This window comes from Caenorhabditis briggsae (genome assembly GCF_000004555.2).
Source record: "Caenorhabditis briggsae complete genome, chrIII, whole genome shotgun sequence".
Lineage (NCBI taxonomy): Eukaryota > Metazoa > Nematoda > Chromadorea > Rhabditida > Rhabditidae > Caenorhabditis > Caenorhabditis briggsae.
Window position 1 is genome coordinate 4576744 of NC_013490.2, and position 27689 is coordinate 4604432.

Genomic DNA, 27689 nt, shown 5'->3' on the forward strand with positions numbered 1-27689 from the left:
ACTAAGTCAATAACGGTTGATTGATTCGAATATAATCGAGAATTATATTCGAACTTCTTCCGCCTGTTTTGTTTTCCCAAAATATCTTCTATTTTCTTGTTTTAATTGACTAATTAAGATACTAATTTTACAGAAAAAATGGTGAAAAATGTCAAACTACAATTTCTCGAGGTGTTCCTCATTGATTTTGTTCATTCAACACCAATCGCATTGGCAATTTTCGCAGGTCTTATGCACGTCTGTTTTGCTCCTTTCAAGCACACATTCATAGTTCTTTCCTTTTTATCTCTGGGATGCTGCTTGACAACTTTTGCGTTTTCGATTTTCGAAAAATGGATCGTTACGAAAATTCCAACAGAAAGGCAAAGGTGTAGATGGATAATGCCAATTGGATTGGGGGGAAAATTAGGTTTTATGATTGCACTGAGAATTGCCGTTTTCTTCTTGGAAGGCGAAGTTGAGTTTCGTCATTTTTACTTTTCTTTTTTACGTTGAAATTTCATTGTTTTTTGCTGCCAACTTTCCTTTTTCTTCATCTCTGTCAATTTTCAATTCTTTTTAGTATATCTTTTATACCAGCATGTTTGCCGCGCCTCTGGTGCTTCAAGCACCTGGCTGGTGCGCCTTCGGCGCAATATACCGTAAACACTCTATGCTGTTGTCAAGTTTGTTGAAGAGCTTCCGGGCGGAGAACATTTGAACGAGATGAAACTATTCAAACTTCTCATCGAAATGTATGGAGAAGTCCACTAGAATCCCTGGCTCTACAAGTTGTATTCTCCCGAATTGTTGCTGATGGATGGACAGATTTCGATAGAACTCCTGGAACGGAAAAGAGTGATGAATCTTGGTTCGCAGTGCTCGTGGAAATGATTGATTTTTTGGATGTGGTAATGAAGTCGGCGAAGAATTCAATCATCAAATCTTATACAGCACTCTACTGTCAATTGTACAGTCAAGTATTGAAGAACAGTCAGAAGTTTGTAAGGAATAGTTTGAACGCTGTAGCTTCGCCGACACTTAGTGTTGAAATCGAAAGGGGATTCATTCTTCGTCGTCACAAATTGAGTCAGGATGTTTCTCGATTAGTAGATGGGATGAAACGAAATGAGTCGTATTTCTCTATGGTAACAGTTTGAATTCCAATCAGTTTGATCATTCTATTTACTTTCAGCTAGCAGCTTCTATCATCGGAGACGCTGTTTTCTATGGATCGGACTGTCTTTTGGCCATGTCGAAACTTCATTCATTGGCTGATAAAAACGCACCCGGTCTTCTTGCGACCAATCTGCCGATGGTGGAAAGAACGAGATACGATAAGTTCTTGTCTACGATTACAAGGGCTTCCAAGAGAGTTTACTAATTTTTGTTGTTTGTTTTTTGTTGACCTGATATTGTTGATTTTTGAAAGTTCATAAAATGTTTCATTTGATTCATAAAAAAGAATCCAAGTTCAATTACATAATCACCACAGGTCCAGGAGCAGCAACCATCGGTGAGGCATACATCATCGGAGCTCCAACAACCATCGGTGTGACCATTGGGGCGGCAACAACAGGAGCAGCAGCAACGACTGGTGCAGCAGCCACGACAGGCGCAGCAGCCACAGCTGGAGCAGCAGCTACCACTGGAGCAGCGGCGACGGCCGGAGCAGCAGCAACACCGGCAACTGGAGCAGCAGCAACGGCTGCAGGCGCTGCAGCTACTGCTGGTGCTCCTGCGGCCACTGCAGCACCTGCAGCCACTGCAGCACCTGCAGCCACTGGAGCTCCTGCAGCCACTGGAGCTCCTGCAGCAGCTACCGGAGCAGCTGCTGGTGCACCTGCAGCCACTGGCGCTGCAGCCGGGGCTCCTGCAGCAACTGGAACTGGTTGAGCGGCAGTTGAAGGCTTTGTTGCTCCTGCAGCTGGTGGTGGTGCTGCAGCATTCGGAGCACCGCCTGCAGCCGTGGCAGATCCAGGAGTTTCCTTTCCGTGGGTTGCTCCGGGAGATCCGGGGGTTCCAGGGGTTCCAGGAGTTCCAGGAGGCTTGCCAGGTTGATTGGTAACTGGTTTATTTCCCTGGAAACTTTACGTCATTGAAAATTCTCAATAGAACGAGGCCTACATTATTAGGTGGTTGCTTTGGAGGCTTTCCCATGATCTTATCACAACAACCTCTCTTCAAAGGAGGAGGAGGCGGAGCCTGTGCGGATGTTCCAGCCGTCGATGATCCGGGACTGGTACCAGGCTTCCCAGGTTGATTAGTCACTGGTCCGGCTGCCTGAAAAAGAATGTTTATGGACTGGATAGACGAATTGGGATACATTTTTAGGTGGAGCTGGAGGCTTTCCCATTAGCTTGTCACAGCAACTTTTGAGACAATCACAACACATTTTGAGTAGCTTTTGAGTAGCTTCGGACGCACTCACACACACCCACACACACAGAATTTGATGATTTTTAATAGTAAAGATAAGAATGATAAAACGCTATACGCGTCTGTCTGTCCCGGCGTCCGGCTGTAAACTTTTGAGAAGCTTGAAAATAAAATATTGATTCACGTGACCTTTAAAAAAAAGTGAGTCGCGAAGCGGCGAACAGTAAAAGAAGAAGGTTGATTCCAGCTGTTTGAAGCGCCGGAGGCGCGGCGAACAGGCTGGTTCATATTTAAAAAAGCAAACAACACATCTTAAAAACTTTTATTTTCTCTGTAAATCATAAGTTCTCAGAAGTATCTGACTCCTCCGAATGGAGCACATGGAGCAGCATAGGCTGGAGCCATTGGAGCAATCATTGGAGTAGCGACAACCGGGGTGACGACAGGAGACACGACTGGAGTTGCCATCATCGGAGCCGCCACGACAGGAGTGATCATTGGAGTGGCGACGACGGCTGGGGTTACCATTGGAGTGACACATGGAACAGAGGGAATGACGGTCTGGAAGTTTAGGACTTGGAATGGTTTTAGGGGAGAACCAAACTTACTGGTGGACGATAGTACATGATGGTTTGGTGGTGGGGGTTAGTGAAGGAGTTAGTAGAAGAGTGAGTATTGAAGATTCTGACTGGAAGAGTCATGTTGGGAAGCAGGGGGGCTAGATCTAGAACAAAGATAAGTGAAACAGAAAGAAAAAAATCACGTGACATATCTTTCCCTACAGTAATCCTTTCAATTTTCGAATATTTTCCTCTACAGTAATCCTTTCCATTTTCAAATATTTTCGTAAATTAAATCCTGATAAGAAAAATAACCTGGGGATATAATCCAGATTATATCCACAATCCTAGCCAAGACTACGTATACCAGAAAAGGTCTTCTGAATTCCATGAAATTGGGGACACTTCAATTCCAAAAACTTCTAAACCAAAAAGAATTTTTTATTTGAGACCGTTTTTCAATTTCCAAGATCTTTCGAACATTTTTCATGTCATGAGAAGAATATTAATCTCCGAACCAGGCGTGAAAGAAGTGTCAAGAGAGACGTTCCGTCTAGAAATAGGTCGATCGGATGTCGCCTTCTTGTTTCCTTTATTGATATCTGGTAGCTGTTTCAAAACAACCACATTTGTGACTATCCATTCTGCATTCTTGTTTAGTAAATTTTTTTTCCGTTGAACAATTCCCACGCACTTCTCTTACATACCGTAAAACCTGCAATAGTAGGGCCCCCACACTGTCAAGTTTGAGCTCAATTATCTCAATTCGTATGCAAGATATCAAGAATGTTTGAACTGATAAAATGTTTATGATACCAGGATGAAAGATTTATCAGTGGACAACTTTTGGATATCTTTCACAGGAACCGAGATAAATTGACTTAAAGTTCAAAGTAAAGGGGTTCTTCTATTACACGTTATGCTAAATGCATTAATACACTACTGATTTCCAGGAGAATATATGATAAAAGTACCTGTCATTTGTCTCATCCTTGCGACCCGTTTACATGCAGGTATGATATCCATAATAATTTGAATAATCGGGTATAAATATGAATACAATTTTCGTACGTTTTCCATGAAAAATATTCCGGAAATTCCACAATTTCACAGAAATTTGTTGACACAAAACTTTTTTCTTAAAAAATTTGATATATTTTAGTGAAACTGATTGATTTTCATGAATTTTGAACAAGAATTCACAAAATTGTTCGATGAAAATTTTCGAAAAAATGACCGTAGAACTATCGGGCGACATTTTTAAATGGAGATGGCCAGAACTTTGAATGCAAATTTGATACTCGAAGCGCAAGAGGTTGTTGGCCTGGAAGAACTACGAGACGTGCTCGGATTTGCACCACTTGGACCTTGGACTAAATATAGAGAGCCGAGCGAAGAAGAAATTGAAGCCGCTTCCACCATCGAGGAGTACTATACACTGAGAGAGCCACGAACCAATATTCGCAGTCTGGACAGCCAATTATTTTATGAGAAAAGCTTCCCTCCCGTCATGGCGTTCCTGGACAAGCGGATTCCATCCATTCGGACCACTTATCGACTCAAATTTGCAGAGATTCGTAGTAGTCCTGATGCAAAGGGACCAATAGATATAAAAATAGTTGATAAAATGATTGATGAATATATCACCATTTCCCTCCGCATAAGAGATATAATTTCTCTCTGGGAGCTTTGCAAGCTGCTGAGACTGTTTCACGATTTTCCTGATTTTATAGCATTTATAAATTTGCTAAATTTGTTGTTTATAAACTCGAATGTTTATCTGTGTAGCTTGAATATGACTTTGATGGCCCATGTTCGTGGATCAATCTGATATTGCTCACTGTTGACATAATAAAAACATTTTGAATCTTCATTTTAAAAAAGCTCAAAAAAGAAAAAAACAATCAATAATAGAATCCAAAATCGTATCCATCACAACCGTATCCTCCATAGAATCCATCATAGAACGGATCGAAGACAACTGTATCGTAGTAATATGGATACGGACTCATGATAACTGGCGGTGGTCCGACAATGACTGGAAGAGGTGGTGGAGGATAGTATGAAGGTGGAGGAGGACGATATCCGGGAGGTGGTGGTGGACGATGATGTGGCGGAGGCGGTGGACGTCGTTGGGGAGGAGGCGGTGGAGGTGGCTGATTCTTCGAGTGCTCACTACTCTTTTGTTTTGGCTCCGAAATTGATTTTGTGTCTTTTGATGCTGGAGGAGCAGCTGGAGCCGGAGAAGGATTCGGAGCATCTTCATCCTTCTCTTGATTGTCCACTGATTTCTCTACTGACTTTTCCATTGGCTTCTCAACAATCTTCTCTTCTTTCTCCCGGTTCGGATCCTCTTTTTGCTCTTCTTGCCTCATCATCGCTTCCTCTTTTTCTCTATTCTTCTCATTCTGAATTTTCGCTTCCTCTACACTTGATCTTCTAGCTGGTTTCTGCTTCACTGCCTGCTCGTAACTAGGTGGTCGACCTTTCGGATAGTGACGTGGCTGAAAATCCATATTTTGCTTTTTAATTGAGAATAATAGTTTTACCACTGGTTCTCTGCGAGTATTCTGCTGATCTCTAGCTTTTTTCGACTGACAGCATCCCATTTTTTGCGAGATATTTGAGTACTTTTGTTGATCAACTGATTCGAAATAACGATTTGGCGTCAGAGATTTTGAAACTTTGTGGATTCAAGAAGTGGAAACGGCGTGATGCTTCAAGTGTCGTGGTGACATAAATTGAACATGAAAAGAAATTTTCAAGGCTGTGCGAAAATCGGCCGCGGCCGAGGCCTTGAGTATTTTGCCGTGGACCAATCCGACCGTTCTTTTGAAAATAAGGTCAGCTACCCAGGTACTACTAGGGCCGATAGGCCGCCGTACCCTCCCTATCTCAGAAGTATCCTTTTTTGAAGTGCTGCGGCCGTTCTGGCACAGCCTAGGAAATTTTTAACTAGAAAAGAATCGAAATTTTGCATGGAAAAATATTGCCTGGAATCTGAAAGTTTCAAAAAATTACGCACTGAACCAGATTCGGAACATTTTCTGTGGTTTTATATATTTTCAGATCCATTTCCATGATGACATAAATTTCCAAATTTGAAGTTTCTAGGACATCAAAGTTGTTGGTACGTTTTCTAGTCTATTTGCCATTGTGGACTAGAAAACTCAACTTCCAAAACATAAGCCACCATGTTGAGATCGCCTAGAAAACACATCAGGTGCGTGATAATAAATTTTCGGGCAATCCACTACGATGGCCTAGAAAAATACAGTTGAGAAAGTTAGGCCACTATCCTAGGCAAGACAAAAAAAGTCATCTGAAATTCGATGAAGCTGGGGACACAAATTTCCAAAGTCTTCGTTAAATATTGTAGATAAAAATTTAGGTCAAATTTAGATAATTTTTAAGGAATCAAAAATCTTTAGATTTCATATTTTTTCAAAGCTTTCATAGCTCTCGAAAATGTGCTTTATTGAAACTGAATGAAAAATTGAGTTCTATTATTTTTGACCAGAAACTGTCATGACTGCGGATCCTTGAACAGCTGAAGATCTTTCGATTGCCGGAGGCGTTGTTGGAGTAGCTGATGGAGCTAGAGTCAACATTGTAGTGGTCCCAATCACACTCTGATCCACTAGAAGAGCACTCGCAAAGTTCTGGCTCAACTCAACCGATTTTTTGACAACCGGATCCTTCTTATCAGGATCCACCTTCACGATCTTTCTCTGAAAAAAAAAAGGTATTTTGGAAATTGAAAGTTTCAAATTTTCTACCTTGATAAAATAGAACAGAGTGATGTACAATGATGCATACTGAGTTAGAGTCTCCACTGCTTTCGGACGTTGACTACGGATTGTTTTGACAATATCCGCAATACATGGTTCATTCTTTGCATTCAATTTGTTCATAGCAATCCACAAGGAGAGGAAGAATCCAGCACGACCGGCTCCATGACGAGAAAGGACGAGTGCTGTATCTTCAGCCGTTGCTCCAGCCATGTAGTTGGTCAACTCGACAGTCTCCTTCACAACCACCGAATGCTTCGGATGAACAGTGTCTATTTGTCAGTTCTTGATCACAGTAACCGTGGAGACGATGGAGTTGGAACATCCTGTTGGCAAAACTTCAATGTAGAAACGACTGATGTCTTCGTGAAGATTCTCGACCCGTCGGTTATTGGTCCACATTGATCCATAGTTCCGGTACTCCTCAGCCTTCTGAGGGAAGAAATCGAAAGAATCATTGCTTTCGACAATGACATGGATCAGGAGGCTTCGTTTTTCGAACACCACTTTCCAGAAGGATTCTTCCGAATCTTTCTTTGGAATCTGTCCCATAAGAACACTGCGAGTAGATGGGAAGTCAATCTGACTCATATTGACATATCCATCTTCCACATTGACTAGATTCGAATCCAATGCTGGATAGTCTTCCGATTGGTTCCATTTGGAATTCGCCTTCCATTTCTTGCAATCCTTCTCCACATTCACAACCATTGAATTGATTTTCTCAAAGTCAGCCTTCACTTTTGAAAATTCGGTTTTCTCCAACCACGCCTTCGCTGCTGTCTCTCCTCCCCATTTCTCAGCTGCATGTTTGATAGACGGTGGTAAGTCACTGGCTGCCACAATCACCTTCGTTTTTCGTGTAGATCCAGTGACCTTGGGTGGAGTCTGAGGTGGAAGATCCGAGGATAAAGTAGTGGATACAGTAGATACGGTACTCAGAGATGTAGTTCCACCAGTGAGCGCTTCGTCGGTGGTGACAGTATTGGTTGTATCGACCTTCTCATTCTTATCAGCTTTTGTAGGCGGAGTTGGTGGCTGAACGAGCTGAGGAGACTTTCCGATCGGAGTAGCCGCATGTGACTGAAATTTGTATCTTTATGAATATTCATGGATTTTTAAAAACTCACTCCAGCTTTGGATCCCTTCTTCGTTGGATCTTTCTTTTTCTTCCTATACGACACATCGGTTCTCTCTTGGTCCAGCTTCTCTCCTCGTTTCCCTACTGCTTTCGAAGCTCTTGATCTTCTTCTTCTTCTAGTTTGCTTCGAAGCAGCTTCATCAGTAGCTCCATTGGCTCCGATTCTGCGTTTACTATCGTTCTTCGTCGGTGTTACTTTTTTCATAGCTCTATTCGTTTAGTGTGAAAATAACAAATGAAAATTTGAAAGTTCATTTTAGACTCACAAGTGATAGGACGTTCGAAACTATCGACGTTTGTTCACACAAGATTTAGAACTGCAGATTTTGTAAGCAAAAATCGGAACTAACTGGTTGGTGCGTAATTTTTCTCCGTTTAAAGGCAGTGTTTTTTTTTATTGTGTTCAGGAAAAAGGAACGTTCACGTGGAAATGAATCTGCGTTTTTTTTAATAGGACGCCACCTTATACTTGCACGTTGAGCCATTCTATTTCTTCTGAATCCTGAAATTCTGAGATTCTAAGGTTCTGAGATTTGGAGATTCTGAGATTCTGAAAGTTTCAATGCTAAGATTCTGAGATTCGGAAATTATGAGATTCTGAGATTCTAAGATAGGGAATTTTCAACATTTTTGCGTGTTGACTTTTATCATGAACTCTATTCTTATCTTATCTTCAGATCTGATCTACAGGGGCTATATAAGCTGGAGAAGTCAACGAGAAGTCGGATCGATGAGGAGTCCGAGTTGCAACGTGGTTCCGGGGCAGCTGGGATGGAAGGGATCTCACTTCTCGACGACGATCACTGGAAACGGCAACAAGGAGGACGAAGTTGGATTTCGGATGTTGGATGCTGGATGGTGCCCACTGCCAGGAAGATTAGGATGCGCGCTACTCATTGTTATTTCATTTTTTGGAAGACTGATTGACGTCATCGAAGTAAAAAAAGTACTAAAAGGCCCTAAAGGTCGCCATTGTTTGGGGTTCATGGCTAGGTGTTTACCACTGAACGTCCCCCTTTTACCAAATGACCGATATCAAATTTTAAAAGAAATTGAAAAAACAATGAAAAGCGTACGCATAGCTTCCGACTTCCGACTTCCAAGCATGGAAGTTTACATCCGACTTCCGACTTCAAAACTCACTTCCTGTTATCTTTTTTAAATGTCCTTGACTCATAAAAAAGTTGTTTTTCATGTCTGTAAAAGCTCGAAAATGCTCTAGAAGCCCACCCTATACGTGCACGTGGACCCCAATTATCTTAACTCCTGTAAAAGATGTCCAAAATGTGTCAACTGCCGAAAATGTGTCAACACTTCTGATATTATGATTAACAATTTATCAGTTGACAACTTTTTTACATCTTTGACAGAAATCGAGAAAAATTTGCTCAAAGTTAAAGTTGAAGGTTAACTTTGTGATTTGTCATGAATTTTGTTATAATAAAGTTTATTGATAGAAATCGCGCCATCATATGTTTACTCTTTAAGCTCAATTACCATAAAAATGCAATCGAAGGGTGTATTTTTCAAATTTGAGGCAATCTATCTCGATTCCTGCCAAAGATATTAATAATTGTTAACTGATACGCTACTTTACTTTGTAATTTCACAAAAAAGTCAAACATTAATCTCAAATTCCAAAACATGTTCACTCAATTCGTTCTGTGTTTTCACCAATTGCGAAAAAATGATCAAAGTTGTACTCATTTATTCACTTAGTCAGTTTAGAAATCTCGAATAAATAATAATGCAGCGGCAGTGCACCCGTCGGTAAAACAATCCATAGTTCATCGGTTATTGGAGTGGGGGAGGTGTGAAGGGGAAAAAAAAATGAGGGATTCAATGTACAGAAAGATGATCTCATCAAGAAAACATTCAAGCTCTCAATCGGAACTGATCATCATTTTCAGCGCCCTCAGCCTCGGCGTCATTCGGATCCACATCCTCGTCTGGAGCACAGGTCGATGTTGGCTCTTCTGTGGTCGTTGTAGATGGAGTGGTTGTAGTCGTTGTGTGCTCATAATTCTTTGGCATATAACAGAGACCTTGATAACAGGCTGGAGCATTTGCTGGACAGTTTGAGCATCGTCCAGTGTCTCCGGAAGCCCAGGTGAAGGCTGGCATCTGGAATAAAGGAGGGATGAAGAGAGAGTTAATAAGGAATAAGAAAAGGGTTATACATGGAACAGAAATAAGAGAGGAAAAAAGCATGAAGCCTGACCAAAAACTTAGGTCGGCGATTTAAAGATAAGCTAGTGGCAAAAAATGTGGCAAATTTGACCGCCACTTTTTTTCTGGAGAATTCCAAAAATCACGGACGGCACAAAACCAAGTTCACTGCACTCGAATTAGGCGAAGCGACTGTTAATAGAACTTAGACTCAGAATGAATTTGATGAAAACGTAGGACAGGGGACAACGAACCGCATAAAGCTGTCCTCGCGCTGTGACGAATACCGTATTTCCTTGCGGATTGTAGTGGCAGACGAAGACGTTCCGATGTCCACGTCCCCAGACACCTTGCACGTCACGACAACGAGAGAATCCACAGCCGACGAGATTGGTCTTAGCCCAGACGACCTGAAGAATACACAGTTGTTTGGATTAGCCAAAAAAGGAATAATTGAAAAAGTGGGTGATTAAGAGAACCTGAACGTAGTGACCGCAGCAGTGTTTGTAGGCATGATTGCATCCACATCTTGGATTGTGGACCTGTAATAGAAATAGAGAGATTGTTGGTAATTATGAGAATGTTGACTAACCTCGTTAAACCAGATTGAGATGGAGTCCGAGTAATTGCTGTAAGGTGCCGCCCAGATGTTCTCCCCGACGTTGATACGTCCACGTGAGTGACGGAAGTCACAAGTGTCGGCGTGACGTTGGGCAGATGCTGCCAACTCCTCGGACCAATAGAGCATGTTCATATCAGATGCTGGTACCTGAAAAATTTAGAAATTTTAGGATTCTGAGGTTCTGAGATTTGGAGATTTTCGAGATCATGAGATTCTGAGATTCCGAAACTCTCCATTTCTGAATTCCGAAACTCTAAGATTCTGAGATTCTGAAATTCGAAGATTCTGAGATTCTAACATTTTTCAACTATTCCTCAGAGATTCAAAAAACTCCTCAGAATGTCATTCGCCAATGAGAAACTTGGTATGACTCAACCTATTCTCAGAAAGTTCAACATCTATGAATCATCAATTTCTGATTCATCCAGAATCTTTCGAAACATTCTAGTAATCTCACTCAGCTGAATCAGTAACACCAACTCACCATTCGCCGATACCGATTGTGCTCGTGAACAATCCATTTCTTAAGATACTCGTTCGGATGCTCCGATCGAGCCAGAAGACCACCGTCATTTTGGAAGTTTGAAGGGAAGAAATAGCCACGTTTTTCTCGTTTCACTTCATCATTACTATCGTGTTGAAACTCTGATGCATCATTATCGAGATCGTTGGGGCCAGAGTGTGAAGTTACGGCTTGACCTGTAATTTTAAGCAATTTTCAAATGATCCGAATGTCTATTAGAACTCAGAAAAAGTGAACGGAGTATAATAGGTTTTTCTGAGAATTGTCCTAAACTACAGTATCCTAAATCTTGCATGCCGTGGGATTCCTAGTTATCCAAAGAGACTACCGTACTTCTCTAACAGAAGCCTACCCAAAACCGTCAACTTTGAGCTCAATTATCTCGATTCCTGTGAAAGATATCAAGAACTTGTCAACTGATAAAATGTTTTGATTATTATGATAAACAATTTATTAGTTGACAACTTTTCAATATCTCTGATAAGAACTGAGATAATTGAGCTCAAGTTGACGGGTTGGGTGGGCTTCTAATAGAGGGAATACGGTAGGCTTTGCTCCCACCACATGAACTACAGTAACCTGAATCTTGAATTCCATGAGAAAAAGAGAATAGTATTATTGCGGATGAGCCGATGCTCAAACGATTAGAAAAGAAGAGCTCTACCTGGGAGGAAGCCATGTGGAACATTGTACGCGAATGCCGGAATCAGAAGAGCGAGAAGCGTCAGGCAGTTCATTTTGCCATGTGACGTGTGTAACCCAGAGTCGTCGAAAATTTTCAATCTGAAATTTTTTTGTTTAGAGGTCTGAATCTGAGCTACTCAGATGAGCATATCCCTTATAACCTTAAGAAAAGAATGTCCAACCTTTAGAATCGAGTTGTATGTTGCAAAAAAGAAAAAGGCATGATAAATGGGGGGGGGGGGGGAGATACGGATGGGGAGGAAGAGGAGGATGGGATAGATAGAGATACGTTGTCATCAATGGACAAAAAAGAGACAAAAACTTTGTATCAATCGGATGGACACACACACACATAGTGTGCGCTGATTAGGCGCTCCGAAAAGAAACCAGCCAATTGAAATGAAATGAAAAAAGATGGACGGTACAAGGTACTAAGGACCGATATGTTTAACTGTATTCAGAGTTCAAAGAATTAGAAAGTTACAGTAAGATGATGTCAGTGTAAGTTATAAGGTAGTGAAGATAGAATAAGAAAATAAGATTTGGAATGGATGAGGGACCATGTACAAGTATAAAGATTAGAGAGTACTGTAACTTGGAAACTTTACATAGTAAGCCACAAAAAACGCACTATAACGTTGCAAAGAAAGACAAGTAGGAGTGTCATCTCGGTGGGACAGACATTCTGGCGACGACGAGGAGAGTTGAAGAAAGTGGGCGGAGCCAAATCAGGCGGCGGATTTAGAGAGAAGGCGCGGGGGCCGACGTCGTCGTCAGTGATGGGAGGGGGGGGGGGGGGGGGATAGATGAGAAACGGGCGGTGATTAGTTGAACAAGCGAACATTCTGATGAGACTGACTGAATGAGATTCTGTTTCGCGACACCGGAAACTGTTGTCGGTAATTATTTGGATAAAGAAGATTTTGGGAAAAAAAAGGGAAAAACAAAAAAGGTGAAGAACTTTTTAAGTGCTATGTGTGGGTGGCCACTCTCCATTTTTATCACGTCTTCTTATTCCCGAAAGATGGGAAAATCAAAGAAAATAGTTTCTTTAATCTTTGCCCGAAACTTGATGTCTCCTTTCGCGTACGTCCTTTTTCTCTCTAATTGAGATATCTGCACGGATAGACGATTCTCGAGACAGTAGTAGTAAAATAAACTTTTTATATGGTAATGGTACAATTGAACTTCTATTAAGTCTGAACTAGAAAAAACAGGAGATTCGGACAAAAGAGGCTAATTCAATTGAGACGGAAAGGACAAAAGTGAAGACAGTCTGGAGGAGAAATTAGGGGGCGGGGCCTAGGAATACGTGAATTTTGAAATTAAAGTTGGGAAGGAGCAAAGTTTGAATAGGCGGGATTTCGAAAATGACCTGATTTTACAAATTAGGAAAGTAGAGAATCCCAAAATTTGCAGGAATTTGAATTTGCAACAAATAAAATGAAATCATGATTTTGAAGTGCGAAACTTAAAGGACACAAGTTTTTTTATTGTGATCGAGAAACTTCAGTTTTAGCAGAAGTGCAGAAAACTGAACTTTTTTAGTTTTGTTTTGGATTTTTTTGTACCAATATAATATTTTGCTCGAAATTCCAGCTACAGTATCCATACACTATTTCTGAATTTTCGTATTACGGTAGAATTTTCAAAATCTGCCAAGCAATTATGAATAGGAACTTACGAGAATGCGAAGAATTGAACTACGGTATTTCCTCTTATAGAAGCCTACTAAAACCGTTTGCTCAATTATCTCGATTCTTGTGATAGATATCAAAAACTTTTCAACTGATAAAATATCAGTGATACTATGATAAACAATTTGTCCGCTGACAGATTTTCGATATCTTTAACAGGAATGGAGATAAAAAAGCTGACAGTTGTGTGAGCAGCTGTTAGAGGAAATACGGTAGGGATGTTCAGGAAAAAAGTTTTAGTAAGTGGGAATTTCTAAATTCTCGGTATTTCAAAACGAATTTTCGAAAACCGTCTCTATTAAGTTTTGAAATGAAACGACTACATTACTAATTCGAGGTCTTTCCCATATTAGGCAAAGTGGGGCCGAACATAAATTCCCTCTCCTCCTCAATTTCCAATCTAGTCAATGAATCTTTTGGAGCGTCGTCGGGAGGCAAAAAAGAGGAATAGAATTCTAATTCGAAACCTTCACTCCCACCTGCTGCATCTAGTTAACCTGGGACGATGACTCTCGAAGAAAAAAGAGGACAGCTGTCCGAAATTGGAGAGAATTCAGAAGTCCTCACTCTTTGGTGACGACAACCCTATTTATTCAAATTTAATGGGGGAGGGGGAGGCCAGCCCCTTCCGTAAGGCGGGCCAGAAGACGTTAGTGGAAGATTGGATAAGAAAAAGAAAAAGATGAAGAAGACCTCCCACGCACAGGTGATTTACGACTATGTTGCAGAGCACCACGGAGACCTCCACCACCACCAGCGGTGGATTTTTAACAGCTTCCGAATTCCGCGAATGCTTCTGATTCTTTTCGGATTTAACGACGATTGGCATTCACCTGATGACAACGCCGTCGTCGGCATCAGAACCTTTCATCTTGACCCATTTCGGATTGAGAAAGTGGAAAAGAAAGTGGTGATTAGGTGGAGGTGGGAGATGGTTTGAACAAACAAAACAGTGTGGATTCAAATGGCAGACATTATGCCACATGACTGTCTCGATGGATCAGAAGCTTCTATATCTCAAATTCTAACAAAACTGAGTTTTTGATTTCAAAACATGATGTTTTGCGCAATACAAAATGCCATAAATGCACTAATAGAAGCCCACCATATACGTGCACTGTGAGCTCAATTGTCTCGGTTGCCATGAAAGATATCAAAAAACGGTCAGCTGATAAAATATTGGTGATATTATGATGAACATTTTATAAGTTAACTACTTTTTGATATCTTTCACAAGAACCGAGATAATTGAGCTCAAAGTGCATTGGGTGGGCGTCTATTAGGTCATTTACGGTAAAAGTTTCTGTTTAGAAATGTTCCTTTTTCAAATTCTAAAACGTCTTTTTTTCCAGTTCATTATGACATCTCAAACGGAAGATCAAGTACAGCCTAAACTACAGTAACCCTTCTTTAAAATGGAGGGATAGGTTTCCTTTTGTGAAGTGTCTTCGTTTGTTTCAAAGATTTTCAGAGCTTGCAGAAAAAAAATATGTCTAAATTAGTTCGTACAGCAATCCATATATAAAACTACAGGAAAAAAGTCAATGGGGGTTTCTGTGTGTCTCACATTACGAATACATACAGTAATCCTGGAGAAATTAGTTTTAATATTCTAAAAAGGCTAACTAGAAATTCTAGAGACTCTATTAAAAACGTCGAGATTTCAATAACTTTGAGCCAATTTATCTCATTTTCTGTAAGAGATATCCAAAAGAGGTCAATTGACAAAATGTTTTTTTATATTATGATAAGCATTTTATCAGTTGATCACTTTTTGGTATCTTTGACAGGAAACGAGATATATGGGCTCAAAATTCATGGTTCGGGAGACATTCTATTAGAGTGCAGACGATATTTTTGTTTGCAAAGCTAAAACCCTTTACAAGCTTCTAAATAGTGAAAAGGAAAATCATTTTAGTTGAAAACTGAAAACTACAACAATCAGGCACACAACCATATTTTAATCCTTTGACAACACTAAAGGTACATAGAATTCTGAGAATCAAAAACACAATTTAAAAACTGAATTTTTCCAAATAATTCGCTCTTCTCTGATCTTTCAATCGCCTTTTATAACCGCGGACGACAAGATCTTCGGAATGTTGCCGTTTCTTCCGAATTCCAGTGTTTTTTATTCATAACTTTTTTGCATTTGAGGGAACGGATACCACGCCCGGGAAAGATCCCAAAAAGATATCTCAGGAATGCGGATTTTTATTGTTTCTCTCAAAATTCGAAGTTTCATTTTTTCATAAGAGCCATAGTTTCGTGTTTTGGTTCTCTATTAGTCCTAGACACAGACTTTTCGACCACAGAATACTTTCAAGTGGATTCTGAAGCCTCTCATGTTTCCGGTCTATTCCTCAGACGGTCGAAAAGAAGATGTTCCTCTTCCTGATTGACCTTGAAAACCAAGTTTTCAAGTTGGTCGTAATTCTCTCGTCCCTCTCATCTCATCACATCATTCTTATCCCTTTTGATTGGATTACACGAACACGAAGAAATAAAAAAATCAGATTAAATGATAACGCAGCTGATGGTGGTGGCGCCTGTCGGAAAAGTACGATTCGGACTTGAAAAATTGGATTTGGGAATGTCTCAAAAAAAGAGAGATAATGTAAACAGAGAAGTGATTTGCACTTTGTGTCCCTATTTTTTTCCAATTCTTCAAGGTTGCTCGTCTTCATCTCAAAGTGCAAAACGCCTACAGTATTTTTTGTGAGTCAACCTCAATTGAAGAATGATGAAAAGTTGGAAAAGTACAACTTCCGAAACTTGTTCTTTGTATTTTTTTTCGGGGGAGGAGAAGACATACAATGAATTTTGATTTTAGAATGTTATTCTGAGTTTGCGTTATTTGGGGAGTTGGGAGAAAAGAGATTCACCTACTTCAAACTAGAGTGAAATACAAAAAAAATGAATCTGATGTTTGCTATAAGAAATTTTCGTTTGCTATAAAAAAGTATGCTTGTTTCAATTGGATGATCATTGGATTTCCTGAGACGTGTTCTATGAGAAAGTTGAAGTTTTACAGTAAATTGGACATACTATGCGGTTCGAATTCCGAAATGTGTTGCATTTTCTAATAGAAGCCCACCCAAACCGTCAATTTTAAGCTCAATTATCTTTATCACTGTAAAAAATATCTAAAATTGTCAACTGATAATATGTTGGTGATATTTTATCAGTTCAAATTTGGATATCTTTCCCAGCAATCCAGATAAATGAGCTCAACGTTGACGGTTTGAGTAGGCCCCTATGAAGGAAATACAGTATTCTGGAACTAACAAGACGTTTTCAGAACCAGACCCCGGCAAATGAACCTTCAGAAGAGTACCCATAAGAAGATTTCGTATCCAAACTTCCATTCCAAAAAGTTGAGTAACATTTACATGCTCAATAAAAACATTTACATGCTCAATAAAAAAAGGGGAGTCTAACTTCTCATTATCTGAACTTGAGTCACCCAACCTACAATAATTCAAAGAGGTGGAAAATGGCCGTCTTAGGAGTTTTCAAAAAAACCATTAGTCTGTTCTTTAACAGTTCAGAAGTATTTCAGGAATTCAAAACACGGGAAAGTAGTTATGTTTTGTTGTTCACAACTTTCAAAACGTTGTCACTTACAGTAGACGCTCTGAACACCAAAACCGTCAACTTTGAGCTCATATATCTCATCTCCTGTGAAAGATATCAACAAGTGGTTAACTGACAAAATGTTTATCATAATATCAAAAACATTTTATAAGTAGACCACTTTTTGGTATCTTTTACAGGGGCCGAGATATATGGACTCAAATATAACAAATTGATTGGCACTCTATCAGATCGTTTACGATATCTTAATTAGACATTCCCGTCATTTCGGTACATTAGTCAAAAATGTTGTCAACTAAAAAAATGTAGTTCGAATTTTGCTTTATACGGTAGAAAAAATTCAGATCGATAGCAAAACTTTGAATAGCTTTTGTAGATCCAGAAGTTCTCAATTCTTTGTGATTTGCAAATCATGAATATCTGTGTTTTCATCCCAGTCAAAAGTGATAATCTTCAAGACCAAAACCAAAAAACCAGCAAAAAGTTCTTGGTAGTTTCCGTTTCACTTCAGCTGTCTCTAATCAGTTTCTTTCTCTTCTCACACCCATTTCCGTCTTCTTCTTGTACTTTCATTCATATCTTCTTTTTTCTTTCTCCCTCCTGTTCGGTTTCTGCAAATCATCGCATCAAACCGTTCGTCTCTCTCTCTCTCTCGTTTCACTCATCAAACATCTCAAAATAAGAGATAAAGTGAACTTGTAAAAAAGTTCACTTATGACTCATAAAAACTTTTAATTTGAATTAAAAGAAGAAGAGATGGATTTAGGTATGATGGGGGAAAAGGATGTCAGCATGACACGGCCATTTGTCATTTCCTTTAATGACTTTTCGGGAGGACATAAGGATCCTTATTGCGAAAATTGAATAAACTATGATGTGGCATTTATCATCTTGTCGTTGTTTCTTGTTAGTCAGATATCAAGAAGATTCGGATTCATAGAAAAGAGATTTTCTGAATAAGGAATGAATGAGTGTTCCGAGACAGATCATCGAAAAATTAGATAACTTTGAACTTTGAGTCAATTTATCTCGTTTCCTGTCAAAGATATGAAAAAGTTGTCAACTGATAAATTGTTTATCAGAATATCAAAAAGATTCTGTTAGTTAACACATTTTGATATCTCTTATAGGAGCCGAGATAATTGAACTCAAACTGGACAGTGTGGGGATCCTTCTACAGGTTTTACGGTAGTAGTGGAATGGAAAGTTTTTTATTACTTCTTGATACATAGCTATAAGATCCATAGCTATCCATAGCAAATTTTCAACCTAGGTCGAAAATTTGAACATAGTCAAAAACTGAAAGTTGCGGTAGTCCACAGGTTTCTTATTGAAAACAAAAGCAAAAGAACCGTTTGAAGATTACGGTAGCTACAGTAACCAACAACCACCCACGAGGAAAAGATGGAGCTTCTTAACTTTTTGGATTACGGTAGATAGAGAAGGAATGAATTTTGGAAAACATTTTTTCATATATCGAGTTTCCAGAAAAAAGCTCCAGGACTCTAGCAGAAGTTCTAAATTCTAAATCTGAAACTCGCTACAATCAACACGTCACGATTCTGGACAAACAAATTTACAGAAAGCCTTATTTTCGAATCTCCCACGATCTCCATATACACATATTTTCGTAGTCTTGTCATCCCATCCTAACTAACTTGTTTTTTGCTTCTAAATATTTTTCGTTTGAAAAAAAAAGAGCGTTATCAATTCGACATTTCAACAAATCTCTTCTCTCTCCTCCCCCTTTTGCCTTCTTCTCCATCGTCTCATTACCTAATTGACAAGCTGTGGTGCAAATCTCGAGAGATCAGGTCGACGGCGACCTTGTCTTCTGACCACGGACGCGACCGACCGAGAGATGATCGAGTCTCTTTTTTTCTGTTTCCGAGGAGGCTTTCGAAGTGCATAGAAGAAGAGATATTTGAGATTTGGTCGCACACCCGGGGGGGAAAGAGACATCATCAAAAATGCTTAGGAATTTTTTGGGGTGCGGCGACTAGAAGGAGACAACAAGATTTCAAGATGATGTATGAATAAGGAACGGTAAGTGACAGAATCATCTGAAGCTAAAGCATCACGTGAAACTGAGGAACGACGATCAGAACACGCAACGGAAGTGACGAAATAGAAAGAAGCTGAAGAGATAGAGAAGAGGTTATGTATCACATGGGGTGACCCCGAAAAGTGAGATATAACCAGTTGGATATAAAGGCGGAAGAATATTAATTATCAAAAGATAAGAAGGGATTTCCGTAAAGAAGATAACAAACAGAGGGAATCTCGAAAAATTAGCTGAACAGTGATTCTTTTCTACAGAGCAAAGAGCTGATATCAGTTCGACTTCAGCGCCAGGCGAGCTCTTGAAGAAATATGAGCAAAATTGCTTATAAAAATCACAAAATTCAGAAGAAACAGCTACGTAATGATAGAAGATAACGTCCTTCAGAACATCGGAATGTCGAGATGGCTTTCCGAATCGGAAGTGACGCGCGCACTCTCTTTTCTCATTCTTTGTTGACTGTGGAATCGTTTGTTTCGATTTCTTGTAAACTTTTTTTCCAAACAGAGAGATAGAAGACGTTTCTCTATCTTTTCTAATCTTGCTAATCGGAAACAACGATGCCCGATTTCTGATCGAACAGTGTCCGCACCAGCAACATTTCGATATCAGTCATTTAAAAATCATTCACTCAACAGGGAAAAAAGACAACCGAATATCAATATAGGGGAACGAGATCTATAAATATATATGTATTTAACAAAATTAGAAAATAATTGTGAATCAAGAATAACCAGCGAGCACATTGAAAAAGTGGTAGACCTCGTCCGAATCCATCATTGCCACAATCGTACCACAGGAAGAACATTTCACCTGAGTGTACATATCCTCGGGTAGCACCGGCCCATCTGCCTGTAAATAAAATAGGGACAGGTGGATTTATCTTTTGAGAAGGAAACTCACTTTTCCTGATTTTTTGGCCTTCTGCCGGTCTCGTCTCTTCTCCTTTCCGGTCTTCTCAACAGCCACCTTTTCACCGTCCACCTGGCAATTCGAGACAAACATGGCTCTACAAAAGGAATAAATTAGGAAGCTATTTAATTGAGACATTGAATCACTCACCTGTATTGAGTCTTGTAAATTTCATGACGCTGACAGTCTCTGGTAAGTTCGACCATACAACCAGGACAAGAAAGCACACCATCTGCTTCACCGTCAGGCACTTCTTGCCCTCTAGTGATCTTTCTGTGCTCTCTGACCCATTTCTCATTATCATCGTCTTCCTGATCATCATACAAGAGTTCATCATTCTTCTCAATCTCTTTCAACCGTTCCATTGCAGCTCGTTTGATTGGATTACTTTCCTCCTTGATAGCATCATCATCAACTTCCATTTTCAATTCTTCTTCCTCTTCGATTTTCATTTTCTTCGGCGACTTTCCTTTTTTCAGAATCGACGCCAGTGGTTGGGAAGCTTTTGCATCTTCCTGGTACTTCTTCTTTATCGGACGATCCTTGCTTTCCACATCATTAGAAGTGAAGGTGTCTACAACTGTCTGAATCATGTTTTCCCGTCGTTGCTTTTCCGGAAGACGAGACGCGGCGATGCGAAGACGTCGTTCTTTTTGTTGTTTCCTTCTAGTCTCCACATCAAAAGTCTCTCCGTTCTTGCAACTGTACACCAGTTTGATTGCTTGCCCGCTTTTGTTTTTGAGCACTGCAGCCGGCATTTCTGGGTCAACTTCACTATCAGTAAGATCCACGTCATATGGGAGGAGCTCCAGAGCTGCCATTTTTCTCTCAACATCATCCGTTTCCTGACGCCATTTTTCATCCGCTTTTCTGCACTCCTCTTCGTATTCTGGATTCAGAACGTCTTCCTTTTTGTTTTTCATCTCAATTGCAGCCTGCTTCGGACCATCGTCAATTTCCACTACCTTTGGTTTGATGCCAAGATGTTCATTGGCGTATTCCGTGATACTTCTATCGAGCTCATCATCCATATCATCTTCGAACTCCGAACGTCTTCTGCGTCTCCCGAATGCGTCCTGCGTCACTTCCTTCTCGATCCCAGCCAGTTTGCGCAACTGTGTCTTCACCTCATCATCCGAGCTGAAAATAAGAGATTATGTCAAAAAGCCGCCTATCATCTTATCTTTTTTTCACACATTTTCTAAACGCTCTTTAAATGCCTATCAAAACCTCCTCCCGTCTCGGAACTATTTGATGAATGGGAGGGCATAAAAAACATATAAGGACAAGGGTGATGCCCAAATTCTTTCTGCTCTTTCTCTTGATAGCGACACATTCAAGAATCCTACTCTATCATAAATATTGCTTTTTATGTTAGTTATGCGGCGATAGTGATAAGAAAATCTTTCAAACATAGAGGAGAGATCTCTAGTGTTATTTTGATCTCTTACCTGACTTCATCATCCGAATCGAACACCTCATCTCCGACAGCTCCACCCAGGTAGTAATCATCGTCCATTTTCTCGAAGGCAAGCCTCCGCATCGTGGCAGCGGTTACCTCATCGGCCGGCTGTTGGTCATCAAATGCTTCATCGTTGATCATCTGAAAAAAACAACATTTATTACCGACTTGCTGGCTACAAAAAAGGATTACGACGATACACGAAAAAGAGATAAAGAACGAGGAACCAACCCATAAAAATGCTTATTATCACAATAAAATGATGCTGCTAAAATAGAAAAGTGTGTTCAAAAACAAAAAAGAAACCAGTAAATTCTTGGGGGAAATGTGGAACATTCTACAGTACCTGGGAAGTGGAGAGAAGGAAAGAACTGAATGAAATAATTGTACTGTAGAAGTGATCCACAATAAGTTATCAAGAATTTTGGAGCAGGTATGAAAAAAAGAATAAAAAAAGTTAAAAAAAGAAAAGAAATGAGCTTAGAGCTCAGTGCGAGTTTTGGAGGCATTGATTCCGGAATGTCCAGCAATACGACCGAAGACAACGCATTCCAAGAGGGAATTTCCACCGAGACGGTTAGAGCCATGGACTCCACCGGTGACCTCTCCAGCCGCATAAAGTCCAACGATTGGTTTTCCTTGCTCATCAATCACACGAGCGTGATCGTCGATTTGCAAGCCACCGATGGTGTAGTGAATGGCTGGAACCACAATAGCAGCGTAGATTGGCTCGTTTGGAGAGATAGCAGCAACTGGGAACACCTACAAATAGTTTGAAATCAAATAATTATTACAGGATAGGTAACCTTCTTTCCCCATGGATCCTCTTTTTTACCATCGAAAATTTCTTGGTACTCATCTAGGGTTGCTTTGATTACAGCATCACCTACATTTAATGCCTTCGCCAGCTCTTGATGGTTCTCATATTTTTCTGAAATAAAATGTGTTATTTTCATTATCATAGCATTTTTCTGAAAAACGCACTGAAGAACTTTTTAACAATTGCATAAAAGTTGAATGCTGGTCTTCCGAAAGCATCGATAGTCTTTTCGCTCATGAGCATAATTGCTGCATTTCTACCAGCTGATCCTCCTTGGAAACTCTCTTCGATTGGCTTAGCGTGCTCTTGAATGCGTCCAGTGAAGTAGTCACGTCTTCCAAGTTCGTTTCCGAATCTCTTTCCTTCTGAATTAATCAAAAGAGCTCCTTTTCCGCGGAGGGCTTCGGCAGCAAGGAATTTAGTTCCTGCAGCTGGTTCCTTCGGATCCACAAAGGCAGTTGGATGGATTTGGATTCTTTCCATTCCAATGAGCTTAGCACCAAGTTTACGTGCAATCTTCACACCTTCTCCCTTGGCAAACGCTCCGTTGGTAGATGGGAACCCGAGAGTTTGTGTTCCAAACTCTTTAAGAAGACCGTCTTGATCAGCTGAGAATCCACCAGTTGCTAGGATGACAGCATCTCCAGTGATTTTCGATTTCTCTCCATCGGCGGACACCACCTCAACACCCACAACTTTTCCAGACTCTCTGATAATATCGACCATTTTGGTTTGAGTTAAAAGACGGAACCGTTCTGGTTTCTCCTTATGCAACTCATTCAATTTGGCTCTGAGTCTCTTCATAATTTCGAAACCAGCTGGAATGGGTCTTCCTTCTTTTGGTGATGGAATCCAGTGAGTACGAGGGACAGAGTGTCCTCCACAAAGATTCACATCGGTTAGGTCTACTCCCACACTTCTCAAGAACTCCACGGCAGCAACTGAATTCTCAGATAGCACCTTAACCAGCTGCTTATTATTCTCATCATCTCCAGCACTCAGCGTATCCTTAATGAGTAATTCCGGGGAATCTTGAATCCCAAGCTTTTTCTGTGTATCAGTGCCAGCTCCATTGATACCACTGGATGCCTACAGAACAGACGAGTATATTCCGAACCTAAGCAAAGGATTTTACCTTGGCAGAGTTTCCACCAGTGTTACTCTCTCCTTCCACAAGAATCACTTTTCCTCCCTCGTTGATGATTTCAAGTGAAGCTGACAGACCAGCCAGTCCACCTCCAACCACAACAACAGTCGGCTCTGCAGTGAGCTGGGAAGCCATAACTGCAACCGTAATCAGGACCCAATTCATCAATTTCTAAATGTTGGGAGAGGTCAGAAGATGGGAGGACGGACAAAGGGAAGACAGAGTTAGATACAGTAGGGTCAGTAACCCATAGAATCGAAAAACCAGCAACAGAATAACCCATAACTTTTTATGAACAGTAAAATTTAACATGTTTGATTGTAATGGAATGAAATTAAAGCTTTTTTACGGACAGAAAAAAGTGAAAAATTGACAGGGAACAAGCACACTACAAGTTGAACCGTATTTAACTATGTATATTTTACATGACTAGATTTGCAATGAAACAACAAAACACGTAATTATCAATCGTCTTCTTCCTCCTCTCCAGAATCTTTCCCAATCTTCCGATTGTACGCCTTTTCAATATCTTTGAAACGATTCACCGAGTCGCTGGAAACGAGAATACTTCGGGCAACATCATCAAGCTCTTCGCTTTGAATCTCGTTCCCATCTGCATCAAACAGTTTGATTTGTACATCCGTTTTCTTGCTAAGCCCTGCTTTCTCAAGCAGATCAAAAACATGTTCCATCTCATTCAAGTCGGAGAAGTCATCATCTGAAGTAGCAGACGTCGCGCGTTCTTTCAGGTTCTCTATCACATCTATTAAAAACATTTTGCTTTTCATAACTTCTAAAGATTAATCACTCACCCTCCAAGTCGTCCAAGGAATCCATCGATAGCATTTTATTCAACATTTTCTCATCTATAAGTTCTTTCTTCTTTTTCTTTTGTGACCCAGACTTCCCACCGAGAGACACAAAAGCAGCACTATCATCTTTGACAGATAGAAGATCTTTCATCATTGATTGCATCGATTGAGCTTGCTTCCGGAGTTTGTGATCTTTGAGCCAGTAGTTCGTTGTATACTTCTCAATCTTTCTCATCCATAAATTCTGCTTAGCTGCTTTAACAACGTCAGGACCGACATCATAGTACAACGCAAACTCTGCAGCCTAAACACCAAATTCTTTTTTGTTAATCTTTTAAAATTAGTTCGAAAACTGACTTCTACAGCCTCTGGGAGTAATTTCAAAGGTCTAGTCATTAAATAAGCTTCCAGCTGTTCTGCTGATAATAGTTTGCTCTTTTTTCCATATCTCCATGCTTCAAATCTGAAAAATAAGTTTATTGGAACCCGGAAAACACGGAATACGGATTCCAGACACCTCTGGTATACTCACTCTGAAACTCTTTTCAGTGTAATGTAGCTCAGCATTCCAGCGAAATATGCCATATCTCGTGCCAAGTTTTTATGGAATATGTAATCCTCACTACCAACTTCTTTCAGGTACGCCTCCGAAACCGGACTCACATGGAAGTAGTCCGGATTCTCACGTCGGAACCAGCTGATCTGAAATCACTAAATTGCTTGACAAAAATGCTTCAAATAATTTTCTTACACTCAGTAATTTATAAAGCGGTGTTAGAAGACGCATATACTCAAGTTCCATATCAATCCCGGTGTCTTCCTCCACCACACTTATATTGTACTTGAATGTATGTTCTCCTTTTTTCATTCGTCCATTTTTCGGATATGGTATAATGTTGAGCGCTTGATATATTGCTTTATATCTTGACGAATCCACATTCAACACTTTGCTTTTCTTTCCATTCTTGCTGATATCCACCAGATCATACCAAATATCATCGAACATCAGAGAAACTGTTCCTCTTCTGTAATCCAAATTAGTTTGTTTCTTTTAGGCCTAAACATCAACTTCTTACGCCAAACGTCCTAATGTAAAGTATTCCAGCCCTTTCTTAGGATTTATGATAGAATTTAGCAAATTTTCAAAAACACCAGGTTCCTCTCTATCGTCTAGAAATGCTAGATGAAAAGCATGAAGCCACGGGTATCGATTGTGTGCGAAATCGACACTCATATCGACAATTTCTTCAAATACTTCCATTGCAGGAATCACTGCATTCGTTTCCAGTTCGATTTTTCCAGTTTTCAAGAACTTGGAAATTCCTTCAACAACACCGCGTTCATCGTAATCATACTCGTAGGAGCTTTGTAGATTCAAAGTTACTTCATCTATGTATGCATTTTGAATAGCCACATAAGTGATATCCTTTGGAAAGTAGTCTTTTGGCCACATTGGATCATGAAAATAATGCCATAAGTTACCGCGATTCTCGTCTTTTATAGAATCATAGTGAGCTAAAAATCTAATTTGCTTGTATGAATATACAGTTCAAGCTAACTTACAATAAAACATGAAATCACTGATATCAGTGCTGGTGAATAGTTTCCACATGGCGTCAAGCTTCTTTTTGGAGAGTGTCTTTCCTTCGGCTTCCAAGTTCGCCACAAGCAAATTGAAGTGAGCAGCGTTATAATCCATTTCTGCGCTGGTCTTCTTTATGTCATCATCGTTATTCATTTTCCGAGCAGATTTCGACATTGCCACGTACCTTTCAAGTGCACTGTTGAATTCTATTTTAGCATCAGCGATGTGTCGCTTAGCCTCTTCCTTCTTTCTCTTCTCGTCAAGTTGTTTTTCCAAAAGTTCTCTCACATCCTTCCTAGTCATATATGGCTGGCATCCGATGCTCTTGGAGTTTGCTTGGTTTGTTGGCAGAAATTCCGGATAGTGACATAGAGTTCCAACTTTCACTGTCATCAGATACTGACAAGGTCTCACTTCAACCACGGACGATAGTAATGCTTCATTAGTGCTTAATTGGGGATCACACTCGTACTGAAATCTTTTTTCAGGGTTTGTTAAAAAGCATTTTAGGGTCTCACCCTAACTGTAGTAGATCTCGGCTCTCGATAATCGTCTAGATCGCAGAATGTTCCACTGGCGTATGATTCTTCAACGTAAAGAAGACGATCTTCGGTGGATTCTTGATAAGAAGGCATTGTCAGGTTCCCATCGAATATCCCTAAAATGTTCTTGGCGTATCCTTCTTGCCCACCTAAAAATGACTAATTGGTCGCTGAAAATAAAGTATAAGCTAGCTTACGTTCTCCGTGCACTTGCTCCACCAAATTCCCTCTGCAGAGAATGTAAGACCACCAGTGATTGCCACGCAGCCGTATACACTTTTCGATATAAAAACTGGCTGCTAGAGCATCTCCATAGATCTTTGGATTCTTACTGCTTCTCGGAGGCTTCGGCTTCTGGAAATATTTCGGTTTCAGCAACATTTCCTTTTACAGATTTTGGAATACTCAAACCTTTTTATCAACCGGTCTCACCTTCAAATCCTCAACATCCGGCAGAGAGCATGCAAATTTCTGGCCTCCTTTACTCGTAATAAATACATAATTGGGGAGTGATTCGTCAGGAATATTTTCAACTATTCGCTTTTCAAGCTCGTCGATATTTTTCGATGTTACATCGCGAATGTCTAAATCTGGAGCGAACCAGAGGAAATCTTCTCCGATACTTGCGTCATACGAGACCCGTCGGTATTCTGCAAGGTCGAATATACCGGCAGTTGTTGACACTGATGGTAGGTATAACACGATTAGGATACAGAGAACAAGTGTCATTCTTTTAACATATCCACTGCAAAAACCAAAATTCCATATGTTTTTCTTTCCCAGAACGTCGCAAAAATATTCTGATAGACTTCAACAACAACAAATTCTAAAGTCTTCTGAAACAAATATGAATACTATACTTTCAATGATCATTTATTTTGCAAAAGGATTCAATCGGAAGAGTTTGAATGGTGGTTTCATGTTATGAAGAGAATGGAGACGAGGAGAAGAGGAAGTAGGAAGACGGTGAAAAAAGGAAAAGAGATAGAGTATAAATTAATAGAGATTTCACTGTTAGAACTACAATAAAGAGTTGTGCCATAGATGCCGGACTAACATTTACACATGAATGAATGGATTCGAAAAAAAGGGGAGGGAATTGGACGAGGATAGCACACCTCGAAGATTATTTATGTTCGAGAAAAATATAATTGAGAAAGAAACGGGAGAAAATAGATGGAGCAAGTCGAGGGAAATATGAGAAG

General features: G+C 40.1%; 9 protein-coding genes across 9 annotated transcripts; 2 read left to right on the top strand and 7 right to left on the bottom strand.

The window, feature by feature from the left end:
* Positions 1 to 138: 138 nt before the first annotated feature.
* On the top strand, positions 139 to 1363 carry CBG05200 (the record flags this gene model as incomplete). Its single annotated transcript, XM_045243671.1, has 3 exons — positions 139 to 368; positions 677 to 1127; positions 1175 to 1363. The coding sequence occupies 3 exons, from the start codon at positions 139 to 141 to the stop codon at positions 1361 to 1363; spliced, it is 870 nt and encodes a 289-aa protein (XP_045092878.1).
* A 1343-nt stretch (positions 1364 to 2706) lies between these two features.
* On the bottom strand, positions 2707 to 3059 carry CBG05199 (the record flags this gene model as incomplete). Its single annotated transcript, XM_002641239.2, has 2 exons — positions 2707 to 2919; positions 2967 to 3059. The coding sequence occupies 2 exons, from the start codon at positions 3057 to 3059 to the stop codon at positions 2707 to 2709; spliced, it is 306 nt and encodes a 101-aa protein (XP_002641285.2).
* Positions 3060 to 4188: 1129 nt separating this feature from the next.
* On the top strand, positions 4189 to 4749 carry CBG05198 (the record flags this gene model as incomplete). The annotated part of the gene is made up of 1 exon (XM_002641238.1): positions 4189 to 4749. The coding sequence occupies one exon, from the start codon at positions 4189 to 4191 to the stop codon at positions 4747 to 4749; it is 561 nt and encodes a 186-aa protein (XP_002641284.1).
* Positions 4750 to 4822: 73 nt separating this feature from the next.
* On the bottom strand, positions 4823 to 5527 carry CBG05197 (the record flags this gene model as incomplete). The annotated part of the gene is made up of 2 exons (XM_002641237.1): positions 4823 to 5422; positions 5468 to 5527. The coding sequence occupies 2 exons, from the start codon at positions 5525 to 5527 to the stop codon at positions 4823 to 4825; spliced, it is 660 nt and encodes a 219-aa protein (XP_002641283.1).
* An 897-nt stretch (positions 5528 to 6424) lies between these two features.
* CBG05196 lies at positions 6425 to 8055 on the bottom strand (the record flags this gene model as incomplete). The annotated part of the gene is made up of 4 exons (XM_045243672.1): positions 6425 to 6649; positions 6698 to 6946; positions 7004 to 7792; positions 7840 to 8055. 4 exons carry the CDS (start codon positions 8053 to 8055, stop codon positions 6425 to 6427), a joined length of 1479 nt encoding a protein of 492 aa, XP_045092877.1.
* Positions 8056 to 9725: 1670 nt separating this feature from the next.
* Positions 9726 to 11901, bottom strand: Cbr-lon-1 (the record flags this gene model as incomplete). The annotated part of the gene is made up of 6 exons (XM_045243673.1): positions 9726 to 9974; positions 10274 to 10429; positions 10499 to 10561; positions 10612 to 10788; positions 11126 to 11340; positions 11829 to 11901. The coding sequence occupies 6 exons, from the start codon at positions 11899 to 11901 to the stop codon at positions 9726 to 9728; spliced, it is 933 nt and encodes a 310-aa protein (XP_045092876.1).
* Positions 11902 to 19927: 8026 nt separating this feature from the next.
* CBG05193 lies at positions 19928 to 21719 on the bottom strand (the record flags this gene model as incomplete). Its single annotated transcript, XM_002641234.2, has 4 exons — positions 19928 to 20056; positions 20108 to 20213; positions 20267 to 21256; positions 21568 to 21719. 4 exons carry the CDS (start codon positions 21717 to 21719, stop codon positions 19928 to 19930), a joined length of 1377 nt encoding a protein of 458 aa, XP_002641280.2.
* A 339-nt stretch (positions 21720 to 22058) lies between these two features.
* CBG05192 lies at positions 22059 to 23680 on the bottom strand (the record flags this gene model as incomplete). Its single annotated transcript, XM_002641233.1, has 4 exons — positions 22059 to 22340; positions 22385 to 22509; positions 22563 to 23487; positions 23534 to 23680. 4 exons carry the CDS (start codon positions 23678 to 23680, stop codon positions 22059 to 22061), a joined length of 1479 nt encoding a protein of 492 aa, XP_002641279.1.
* A 329-nt stretch (positions 23681 to 24009) lies between these two features.
* On the bottom strand, positions 24010 to 27213 carry CBG05191 (the record flags this gene model as incomplete). The annotated part of the gene is made up of 10 exons (XM_045243674.1): positions 24010 to 24308; positions 24358 to 24661; positions 24715 to 24820; positions 24890 to 25059; positions 25109 to 25382; positions 25434 to 25872; positions 25921 to 26413; positions 26461 to 26633; positions 26682 to 26838; positions 26917 to 27213. The coding sequence occupies 10 exons, from the start codon at positions 27211 to 27213 to the stop codon at positions 24010 to 24012; spliced, it is 2712 nt and encodes a 903-aa protein (XP_045092875.1).
* Between the last annotated feature and the right edge of the window lie 476 nt (positions 27214 to 27689).